Source organism: Populus euphratica, unplaced genomic scaffold (genome assembly GCF_000495115.2).
Source record: "Populus euphratica unplaced genomic scaffold, PopEup_1.0 scaffold565.1, whole genome shotgun sequence".
In the NCBI taxonomy this organism is placed as follows: Eukaryota; Viridiplantae; Streptophyta; class Magnoliopsida; order Malpighiales; family Salicaceae; genus Populus; species Populus euphratica.
Genome location: NW_011500437.1, coordinates 145442 through 157609, shown reverse-complemented (window position 1 = coordinate 157609; position 12168 = coordinate 145442). Strand labels below are relative to the sequence as shown.

General features: G+C 33.9%; 2 protein-coding genes across 4 annotated transcripts; one reads left to right on the top strand and one right to left on the bottom strand.

Annotated features, from left to right (window-relative positions):
• Positions 1–4971: 4971 nt before the first annotated feature.
• LOC105114687 (ubiquitin-like-conjugating enzyme ATG10) lies at positions 4972–7325 on the top strand. 2 transcript variants are annotated; one of them, XM_011011321.1, is made up of 6 exons: positions 4972–5248; positions 5348–5398; positions 5484–5567; positions 5742–5841; positions 6167–6264; positions 6400–6799. In XM_011011321.1, the coding sequence occupies exons 1-6, from the start codon at positions 5033–5035 to the stop codon at positions 6511–6513; spliced, it is 663 nt and encodes a 220-aa protein (XP_011009623.1). In that variant the 5' UTR covers positions 4972–5032; the 3' UTR covers positions 6514–6799. The 2 variants fall into 2 exon arrangements, with proteins under 2 accessions (XP_011009623.1, XP_011009622.1); XM_011011320.1 differs by lacking the exon at positions 6400–6799 and adding an exon at positions 6850–7325 and having other exon boundaries at positions 4978–5248.
• On the bottom strand, positions 7305–11918 carry LOC105114688 (uncharacterized). Of its 2 annotated transcripts, none has more exons than XM_011011322.1 (9): positions 11744–11918; positions 11319–11418; positions 10926–11005; positions 10376–10478; positions 10092–10248; positions 9748–9876; positions 9496–9582; positions 8652–8696; positions 7305–7887 (listed from the first exon to the last, which is right to left on the bottom strand). In XM_011011322.1, the coding sequence occupies exons 1-9, from the start codon at positions 11868–11870 to the stop codon at positions 7747–7749; spliced, it is 969 nt and encodes a 322-aa protein (XP_011009624.1). In that variant the 5' UTR covers positions 11871–11918; the 3' UTR covers positions 7305–7746. The 2 variants fall into 2 exon arrangements, with proteins under 2 accessions (XP_011009624.1, XP_011009625.1); XM_011011323.1 differs by having other exon boundaries at positions 11319–11409.
• Positions 11919–12168: the final 250 nt, after the last annotated feature.

Below are 12168 nucleotides of genomic sequence, written 5' to 3'. Positions count from 1 at the left end.
TGAATAAACTGAGATAAATAAATGTTAATTTCGGTTGATAACATTAGAATGAATGATCGGGAAAAATAGTTGATTGATGACATTTAAAGTAGATAGCCCAGGTGAGTGAATGATTAACCTCGACAAACGATGTATTAAGAGAATGGTTGGATTTAAATGAGATAAATAAATGTTAATTTCGGTTGATGATATCAGAATAGATGATTGAGAAAAATAGTTGATTAGCTTTGACTGATGACATTTAAAGTAGATAGCCGGGGTGAGTGAATGATTAACCTCGACAAATGATGCATTAAGAGGATGGTTGGATTTAAAATTATGGATTTAAGAATTGGTGTATTTATATACACTGCAAGTTGTTTATACCAAGAACATGAAGGAACTACAAATATCATGCTTCAAACATGAAATAATATTAATGTTTCATTAAATTGCCAAATCAATGATTAACCTCGACAAATGATGCATTAAGAGGATGGTTGGATTTAACATTATGGATTTAAGAATTGGTGTATTTATATACACTGCAAGTTGTTTATACCAAGAACATGAAGGAACTGCAAATATCATGCTTCAAACATGAAATAATGTTAATGTTTCATTAAACTGCCAAATTGTTTTCTTATTCTTCTTCTTCTTATTATTAAGTAATTGCATTTTTGTAAATGTTTTATACTGCAGTAGGGATGTCACACCAAGAAGATGTCTAGAAAACCGAATACACAGGAACCTACTTTTATAGAGAATCATGTAGTTAAATTCTAATTCATGATATGTTTTTTTATAAATCAATGTACTTAATGTATAGCTATTATTAGATCCTTTTAGTTTAATTTGTGATGACAATTTGTAGGATATAATACAAACTCATATTTATGCATGTCTATTTTTAATATGAATTTTTAATCATGTAAACATAATATTATGAGTTTATGTAAGATTTACTTTTAAATAAAATGTTGATCATTGTTGTTGTATGGATTATATGTTGATGATGTGTGACAATATAGTCATCGATTACTGACATGATGCATGTTAAGTATAAAAATAAAATAAAATTTATTATTATTTTGGACTTGAAAAGCCAGGTTGTTATACTATTAGCTAAAACTAATTACATTGTTTAATCTTGATCATCCATTGTAAATTACTTTTAAATGAAATGTTGATTATTGTTGTTGTATGGATTATATATTGATGATGTGTGACAATATAGTCATCGATTACTGACATGATGCATGTTAAGTATAAAAATAAAATAAAATTTACTATTATTTTGGGCTTGAAAAGCCAATTTGTTATACTATTAGCTAAAATTAATTACATTGCTTAATCTTGATCATCTATTGTAAACATTATTAGCTAAAACTAAGTCATTTTTTATATTGAAAATCGTTAATAAAAATCAAGTCATTTCTAACACTAAAAATAAACAGCGAAAATTAAGCTATTTTAGACATTAAAAATCATTAGTGAAAAGCAAATCATTTCTAACACTACTTTTTCTTAGATTATGTATAAGATTTATGATAAGCCTTTTTTTTTTTAACATACTTGATCCTAGTTTTGATATAAACCTGAACCAAGCCACATCTAAATTTTCGAAGCGAAAACGATAAGAAATATTCCTATCCAATGATAGCTTGCATTCATCAACATTATTAAAGACAACCTTTTAACTATCTCTGGCCGTAAACCTTAATACTTTCCTTTTTGGTATGCTATGGTTTCCTCAAATGTTGGCATCAATTCTCATTCACCGTAACATGGTGAAACGTGTTCTAAGCATTCTAGTTCACTATGTACTTCCTAACATGGACAAGAGTAGGAACTATATACATTCCATAATCTCATCAAGTTTATGACAAGGTTATCAAATAATATACAATCAAGTCTTAACATGTACATTTTCCAAAGGTTCTCCTAACCATTATTCCATGACCGAACATAGTGTTGTCATCAATCATTCATTCCATATTCTCAGTTGTATTATTCCAATTTATCAACACAAATTAATAGCAAATCTACATTACGCAAGATCGAGTTTCATTTCCCGTTATATCCTGTTTCTCTAAGGGTATAAAGTTTCCTTTCATGGTTCTTCCTCTTGGCCGGACATTGAGCTCATTTTTTTTCCTAATTTACATATACAATTCATCATTTCTATCATAAATATTTTCACAGTATCATGCTATAATCACATATTCATTCACCTGGATCATAATCACACAAGTTCATTATATTCACCTAAGCAAAAATCAAGGCATTAAAATAACATAAATTCAGTTTCAGCTCAAACATATTTCTAGTTGCTTAGCAAGATCACTTAGGGTTTGTTTATCCCCTTCATTTCTGAAATTGTGTCCCCTTCATTTTCTATTTCAACTTTTTCATTTAGCTTTTCTGAATTTATATGTGTAATAACCCTAAGTCTTTTACTTTGAGGTTTCTCTCTCTCCCTTGTCCTGAAATCTTAAAGCAACAAACAAAGAAGTGATATGACTCTTACCACACGATTTTAAACAAGCTTTAGGGAAGGTTTTAGTGATTTTCTTTTTCTTTTTCTCTCGGTTTTTCTCCCCTTCTTCTGTTGTCCCAGCTAGCCCTATAAGTTCTTCTTTCTTTTGTGTTTTCGGTTCTCTTTCCTTTCTCTAACTCTCCTTTCACTTAAGCATTCAAAAAAGGTGGCATGCAAGTTGTTTTGGATGATTTTCTTTGCAAGAGAGAAAGCAGCTGCAGATAGGGTTGCTGCTGGCTTTGGGGGAGAGGAAAAATCATTTTTTTCCCTCCCCTTGCATTTATACCCTCTTTTAAATATGATGAGAGTGTACCCTCTTTTAAATATGATGAGAGTGTTTAGGTGTGGGTTGATCATATTCTTGTACACTTTTTTGGTTAACTTAGGACCGATTTGATTCTCATAATTCTTAGCTAGAATAGACGGCCTATACTATTTTTTTTATTTTGGGTTTTAGATAGCAAGTTTCAGAAAAAATAAACCTGGAATCAGTCTTGGTATCAATGGATGACTCCTTGAACAAAAACCCATTTTTTGTAGCTGGCTGCACATTCATTTGGCTTGTTGTTATACCTCTAACTGAAGAGCACTTGAGAAAGTACAAGTTTATCTCTGCCATTGATGCATTTAGGAAACTCCGGGATAACCCCGATGCGCAGCTTTTGGATATTCGGGAGGAGGAGCGTCTTCGCTTTGGGGTCTCCCAATCTTAAGATGTTCATTAAGAGTGTGGACGAGATTGAATTCTTTGAGAGAGACGAAGATGGGTTTTTCAAGAATGTTTTGGAGATTTTTCGAGACCCTGCAAATACCATCTTGTGTATTTTGACAAGTGCCACGCCTATAATCAATACTCTACAATTTTTTGCTTTATGTAGCTACAAGCTTTAAGCACTGCTTGCTTATTTATTTTTCTGTCATGTCAATTACAGAGTGAATCAGTACGAGTTTAATGTGTTTTTCTGCTTCTTGCGTGTAAGGTTGTTTTGATGGTGATTCCATGCGATTGGCTGAGTTGTTGCTCAAAAAAGGATTCAACGAGTCTTATGCAATCAGGGGCGGAGTCGGGCAAATAGTTCTTTTATTATTTTTCACGCTAAAATTTTTGTTTTATTAGCAATGAATGCTTGCATCTTAATTTCTGCTCATAGAGCACTGTTTTTATGTAGACTGGACGATTTAAGATTTGTTTACCCGTAATTATAGATTTCTTGTAGCCATTGCAACACTAACTAGGAGGAATATTGGATAACATGCATCTGCATGGCATGAACAGGCTTTCAACTCTCTGAGACAGCACTCAGAAAATACCACGGGTTTTGTTGATTGAATTTATTGCATCAATTTCCACCAAATCAAAATAGCAGTTTGTGAGCATGAGAAGGAAACAATTCCCAGTTTGAATCCTGCGTGGCTGCCCCCTTGAGGTAAACGTAAGGCATACAATATTACAATGTGTGTACTGAGGCCTCTCTTTTCTCATTGTATGAGCACATTTGTGTGTTTACACTGCACGTGTATTTCTTTAGTTAACTTGTAGCCTGTTCATTCTTATTTATGTGGAGGAGGATCAAGAGAAGGATCGAGAAATCTGCCTGCGGCAATTGCTTTTATTCATGGGTTTGTGTTGGTTTATACAGGAAACTCTTTTGCCACCTTCTGTGGATATGAAGCCTAAGAAGAAGAAGAAGAAAGCCAAAGTGTGGGCAATGGGCACCTTGTATGGAAATTGATTTCAGATCTCCTTACCGTACAGTGCATTTCTGACACCATGGAAATAAATATGATCCTGTAAAATAGCTGTGAAGCAAAGATGTCTGAATAAGGTGTTTTTATTGTTCTTAATAAGCAGTTCTCTAAGATTGCGATTCATACTGCAGTCCAGTTTTATACATTTCGATCCTCACAAGCGTGTATTTAGAAGTTGGGTGGTTTAAAATAATATGTTAAAATAATATTTTTTTAGTTTGTAAAATTATTTTTAATATCAAAATAATATAAAAATATAAAAAATTTAAATAAATAAAAAAAATTGATTTTTTATTGCATCGTGTTCCTAACCAATCACTAAAAATTAATTTAATTATTTTTCAAAATAATTTTTTATAAATTAATCAAAATTATATTAAAAAAAATTATTTCTAGATTTTAAAAACATAAAAAAATATTATTTTACTCAAAATGATTCTCTGTAATTAACTGCACTATGTTCGCTCCATTGCCTGGCACCAAGAATTTTAGTAGCTTTCATTGTCCTTTTGATACAGCAATGGCAATGGGTTCGCGTCCTCTTCTTCTTAAATAGACTCCTCAATTTTACAAATTAAAATCATGATTTAACAACTCATGTTTTTTCTTATTATTTTTCTTAATTTTTTTTTCCCTGTAACCGTGGATTTCCTGATATTTTTTTTTAAATATTTTTTTTGATCAAAAAATATTTAATATTACTGGTTGTTAGAGAAAAAAAAATAAATCAAGTCTTTGATTGATTGTCGCCTGCCTATTCTATCAATGGTCGTTTGTTTATATATTGCAAAAACATCTTCTCAAGTGGGCAAAATCATGAGTTGTTTTTCTTCGTCTTGGGATGGAACCCTCTCGCCGAATGATTTCTCTGTTGCTGCTCGCGTTTTTACCGAGAGATGGGAGAGGAATAACTCTTCTTCCCCTTCATGGTTTTGGGTCAATTCTCCAAAAGGACCTCCTTTCCTTGCTTCTTCTCAACATGTTGCTATTCTTTCTTTCTTATCGATTTCTTTTTAACCTTCAATTCCTCCTTTGCTTCTCTTACTTTTTGTTTGTTTTGTCTTTCCTTTCTTTTCCCAGGTGGATGGATACTTGTCTTTGGAGAACATGTGTGTTCTTGTCTCAGCTGAGGTCTGCTCTGGTCTTCATCATGTAATGAACCTCTAATTCCTGAAGTTTAACCCCAGAAATTGTTATTGATTTTTTTTTTTTACAGGATAATAATGAAGAAGTAAGTTGCACTGTGGAAGAGGAGGCTGGTTTCTCTGAGATAGAAGGGGCAGCTGATAGTGCCACACTTGTATTTCCTTCCTCCTTCCTCAGATAGTCAATGTCTATGTTACTGTTTCTTCATACAGGCTTAAGCTTGTGTATCTAGAAACTTGCTCTTGTGGAAGTTATGTGTTACAATTATCCCCCTTTTCACTCTCATCTTCTTGCCATTATCGATGTTGTTCTTGTCCTTTGCTGCCAGGTTCAAAGCAATCATCATGAAGCGCATTACTATGATTTTCATATAGTATATAGCGCTTCATACAGGGTTCCTGTGCTATATTTCCGTGCATACTGCAGTGGTATGTGCTTCTCTCTTTCTTTATGCTGATGGACATACATGTATATGCACGCACACCTCTTAAATTTTGTGAACATCTTGGTATCTGGAGTTATGTCTTCCATCTGACTCTTTACCAAACTATTCTTACGGTCACTGATCTTAAATGATCCAACGTAATCTAATTAAAGCTAATTCAACGAACTGATCAAGTCTAAATGTTGGGCTGATATTATTCTAGGCTTCAAGCTGTAAATTACAGAGGAATTAAGCCATTGTGTCCATGCTTGTTTTCACAGTGATGTCCATGAGTTGTTTGAACATGCTGATTTTTGTTGAGTGTATAGATGGAAGGCCGTTGCTGTTGAATGAAATTGAAAAGGACCTTCCAGCTTGCTCCTCGAAGGTGTTGTTGGAAACAAAGTGGACTTTCATAACTCAGGAGGTGCATTTTCTTCTTCTTTTTTCTTCTCAATTATCTTATCATAACTCTGCATTTGTGTTCTGATTTTCTCTAATTTTGTTTGTTTGTTAAATTGCTGCAAAACCATTAGATAGATATGATCCTTGTTTCTGGTAGGATGAACGAGGAGACCCTTTTTTAAGAGAGATTCCATGTTTGCACGGGTTGGGGGTACCACACATGATTTTGTATAATCAAGGAATGCATCAGTTGATTCACAGAAATCTTTGAAATTTTTTAGCTCTATCAAACTGGCAGCATTTTTATTTCATGGATATATCGCAAGTGGTTATATGATGAAATCTACACTTGTCTGGTGTCCCACGATGCGAACATTGAAGGAATAATACACATGGATTCGACGACTTTGGGCACTGACTGCATACAGTTTGCCTCTCCTGATAATGAGGAATAACATACTAAGTTTATTCAGTAGCTGCTTCTGTATATATTTTGGATATTGATCAAGCATTACATGACAATTCTTCTTGAGAAAGACTTGTGTTTAATTGTTGAATTCATGCAAGGGACTTGGAAATGGTAACTCGTTGAATGTTATCAATTCAGGAGCATCCATTCTTGAATAGGCCATGGTACAAATTACATCCATGCGGGACCCGTGAATGGATGAAGTTGCTTTGCCTTGGCGATGAGGTTGCAGCTAAGAATGGACTGGCCATTGAACTATATCTGGTGTCATGGTTCTCGGTCGTTGGGCAGGTGGTTGGTCTCAAGACCCCCCTAGAAATGGTGAAAAAATCAGTGTAATCACGGCAATGCTTCGGACAAAAAATGAACTCATAAGTACATGGCTTAAAGAAGTGCATTACTACTCTTGCAGTGAGCTTTGATCCAATTTTGACGATTCCTATGTCCCATGTGAGGCTGTTTTTCTTGTGTTCCATAGTTTAAATTCTTCATCGACATCCTAGAAATCGTTTTTTAGTGTTTGTCTATCTTGGTGACTGCTATGGATGATTGAAAGATGGCAGACCTGTAAACCTCAATTCATAAACAAAATATTTCTGTAAAGGTTTATTCAAGAATTGTCTTTTACAACTGTAAGGCTGTAGTTTTTCTACAAGAGATTACATGCATTAAGTTGTAAATCGAACACATTGTCAGTTGTCTCAGACGCAGGAGAGCAAGATTTACATCAGAAAGGTGGAGAATTCATAGAGCTTGACAAACTGGACTCCTCACCAGCAGTAGGCAAAAAACAAAAACAAATCAACTGTACCATGTGCGAGAAAATCACATAATTAAGGTCATAGGAGATGGAGTGATAGCATCACGTCTTGCATTTCTTGTGCTTTCAATAAATAGTTGGGATGTAATTTACATACATTAGAAGCCATGGATTCTTGTTTCTGTAAGGTGAGAGTGAACGAACTTCACATGGAAAATAATTCATCCATAGGGTCCTGGCATAATGCGAGGTCTTTCTTTTCATGCTAGTAGTAATCATTCTGCACTATTTTCATGTATTCGACTGAAGTGCACAAGAAATTCGATGTTACCCTCAGCACCCTTTAGAGGAGACTCAATACAACCATTGCTACGGAATCCAAAGCCCTCCACGCCTTTTGTTATCTTCTCAAGAACCTACACATTAGAAGCAAATTCATTCCATATTTTTGCTTAGCACTATCATGTAATTTCTACTCTTGTTTATTTTGTGAATTATCTCAATTGTCCAGTGAGTCTAGAAGCAAATTTATTAGAGTTTTGGCCATATAAATCATAGACAATATCATATAAGATATTACTCCAAATACATTCTGCCAACTTTTGCCATGTATATAGAAGGCCAGTAGTGATCATTCTTGTCATACAATACACTCAATGTAAGTTGGATAAAAAAAATATTGAAGACAAAAATGATATTCAGCTGACAAAAACATGTTTTAAAAAGGAAATTTTTTTTGGCTAATTATGAAAACAAAGAAAATAAAAAACAAATGATATCAACCTATGTTCACCCATTAAACCCATGATTGAATGACTAAATTATTTTTAAAAAAAAAATCAAACATACAAAAACAAAAAAAAAAATAGCAATTATAAGTTGGAAAACAGCTCCATTTTTCATTGCTAAAAAAAAGAAAAAGAAAATATGTTCGTATCCCTACCAAAAATGAGAGTGAAAAATGGATCACATAGAAAAGACTATATTACCCCTGGACTTAGTTTTCTGACCTGATTTGAGGAAAGGGATAAACATCATTTTACTATTACAATCCATGGTAAATTGAAAATCTTGAGATATATTTTTGGAAAATATATATGTTGTGAATTGAAAATCTTGAGAATCATGTTGCCAAACCCAAGCAAATGAAAGATTCAGTGATGGCCTGAGGGATGCATACCTCTTGGTGGACTTGAGAATCTCTTACTATCCCGCCACTTCCTACCTGAGAAGGGACTATGAATTATTTATTCTGGAGATGATAATTAAACTGTGTTTCCCAAGAAAGAACAATGGCTAACTCGCAAAATACAATGAAAAGACCATTTGTATCAACTCAAGCCTAAGAAAAAGGCACACTACGAGTCCACATATAGCCAGTCATTCGTAAAAGCAACTAAAGTTATTGGAAAGTGTTATTCAAACATAAAACAGCCGGCTCATTGTATATCATGTACACTACTAGTACTACTAACCGATGTAGACCGGCGGTCATGACATAAAAAAAACTAAGGAAAAAAAATTAGGATACTACTACTCCACCACCAAGGCATGTTTAATACTTCCTTCCACTTAAGTCTGCTGTAATGTTTATTACATTATGTGGCAAATTCTAGTAAAAAAATAAAAGATAAAAAAAGGGCATAAATTGGGCTATGCAAAAGGCTGCTATGCTAGTGCTCTTGCTTGATTGGAATTTGAAATCTTAAGCCAAAGCCTAAACTTCTCACCTTTATTGTAAATGGTTCTCCAAGAAAAAATAACCAGATTTAACTAATTTGAAACATCTTTCTTTAGCCATAATTGAATGGTGAAGACAATTATGAACAAAGGTAAACCTAAAGAAGTCTTTAAAAGTATTTTTTAGAGAAAAAAAGGCAAACCTAAAGCATTATTACCAAAAAAAATTAGAAAGGTTTTCTTTCAAGTGTGTCATAGATTCAATTTTCAACAATAATCTGGATTACAATTGGATAGCAGTTAAAATTTAAAAGACAGGAATATTAAAATTCTACTTTTGTTACTTGAGATCTGCGAGCTTCAAATTGAGGTTTAACCAAGGTCACTAACGTTGCCTCTTCCTTCATGACATTGACTACAGCAGGCATGACCTGAAAAAATAACTAAAGTCTTTGAAGCACCACAAGAAGGTATAACACAACATTGGACTAAAGAGGCCTCTCCCATGAAAGGAGAAAAAAAGTGTGGTTGAATGAAACCAGTCAAAAATCTGTAAATATAGCAAGAAAATATTTTACCAATGTTTGAAGGCTTACCAGGAGAATAGAGATGAATGAGAGGTCCAGAGTCACCAAATCAACTTTTTGGGGGAGTTCAGAGAGGTATCTTAAGTTTGTTCTTTCTATCACACAAACACGTTCATCTCGACGTATCTTGTCTGCCACCTGATGTGGAAGTCACTGTAAATATTTATCAACAGCCACTAAGAAACCACCAACAAGACTTTGATGTCTAAAGGTTGCATACACCATCATTTATAGAGCAACAAAAGTCATGATCTTACCATTAAGAGTTCCCTGTTTAAAGGTCAGCTACGCCATCATTTCAAGAACAAAAGTCCATATAAATTTGCTATAATGAAAAATAAAGGTTTTCATACCTGTCCATAACCTACATCAACTCCATAAACAAATGATGCACCATACTGAAGCAAGCAATCAGTAAATCCTCCGGTGGACAATCCTGAATCCAGAGCTACTTTGCCAGCTACATCAACATCCAGTTGTTCAATGGCAGCTTCTAGTTTATATCCTGCCCTGGATTAGCAAACCAAAAAGTAAAGCTCAAGACTTCAAGCCTCACAACCCTGACCAAATTTACTGCAGACTGGAATTTCATGTATTCAAATTGCATTACGAGTTGTTTCAGGGGGGGGTTAATCACCTACATACATATTTTGGAACTTCAGCAATTATCTCAACAACAGATTTCTCAGACACAGGTGTGCCAGCTTTGTTCACTACCTTTCCATCCACAAATACTTTACCTACACCAAAACATATCAAACTGTTAAACTCAAACTCCCAACATCAACTATGCTTAATATTACGATGATAAATGAAAATTGAGTTTACAAAGCAGGCTATCTCTCAGACATGACACTGTTACACGTAGTTTAGAACAAACTCAGCTATTAAGCAACACAAATTGCCATGCTCATACAGAGGGAACTAGTAATGTGCAACAATAACAACACTTTGCAGCAGACTTACATTAGCTAAAATCCATACCAGGTATTTGTTTCCCATAATATTCATGGGAGAAAAACTGGATTTATAACATCTTCCTTGTCAAAGTAACTAAATCATAGGGCTAGAGAATGTTGATAATACAATTAAGTTATTTCACCAGTTAATGAAAAAGGTTATTCGATTGCTTAGCTTGCAGCGGACTAAAAACTTGAGGTGATCACCAATTCAAGAATATGGCTAACCTTGTAATATCCATGATTGTATAAATGTTCGGCTGTATTGCTGGAACCTTTCAAGACATATTTCATCCAGCCTCCGTTTCCTGAAATTGTCAAAAGTAAAAAAAGTGAAACAATGAAAAGAATATATAAAAGAACTTTTGAGACAAGTTCCGACACTAATTGCACAACTTACTGTCCTTTCTTGATTCCTGAATACATGGTGTTTAAATTAGAAAAAAATCGTAGTTTAATGCTATTTCCTGTTTCTTATAAGCACTTAATATGATGGATAAAAGCATGAATAAAATTAACAAGCTGAGCAAGCAAGCGAAAGCAATGGGAAGTAAGCATGGAAATGCATGTATAGTATAACATGGGAAACACAATGAGAAGAGGAAGGATGGCTTAGCTTACTTTTTAGGTAGTTGAAGCTTTCCAGCCTTAGCAGGAGCAGCAGCAAAGCTTCTAATTGGACTACAGTGCATTTCTGGTTTGACCCATCTAACTGAAAGTTCAAGAAAGGAAATAACAACAACAATAATGATAATGCATGTTAAGAAGCTGCAGCTCAGAAATGAACAAGTCTGTTATTTTAGTTTTCTTTTCATCAATTAGCGAAATCAATTTGAAGAAAATCAAACACCCGTCCCATAAATAATCATCATCATCATCAACAGCAACAACATTAAGGAAAAGACTAATGGGTCATCATGATAAAAGAAAAACTCCCTTTCTTATGATGTTAATTTATGAAGCCTCCAAGTGTTTGTGAAAATTACTGACTGCATGGAAAGATGCAAATGAGTAATGCATGGGGAAAGAGCGAAAGAGAAGAAAACCTGGAGGAAATTTAGAAGCGTAGTAGTGATGGAAGTGGTAGGATCTGGATAAGAGAAGCAAGCTTGAATTTTCAGTACTACAGGCGGAGCGTGAGAAAATAATGGGAAGCTTGAGATACTGCGCCATTTTTTGCCTTCGCTGCTCCTTTCTGGCTCCAGCCACACTCTAATATCTGCGTCCTATAAGTCAGAGATGACATGTCGTAAATATTTATAAACGACGTGTAGCCTTGCAGGTAGATTTTAAAAACAGAATAAAATCGCAATATCCGCTTTCATTATATTATTTGTTTCGTAACGTATTTTTGATTTAAAATAAGTTATTTTATATAATTGAAATTAAGGTTAAATAAAAATTAATGCCACCTATTTAGTTAAAAGAATTATATATATAAATAAATAAATAAATAAATAATACTATTATT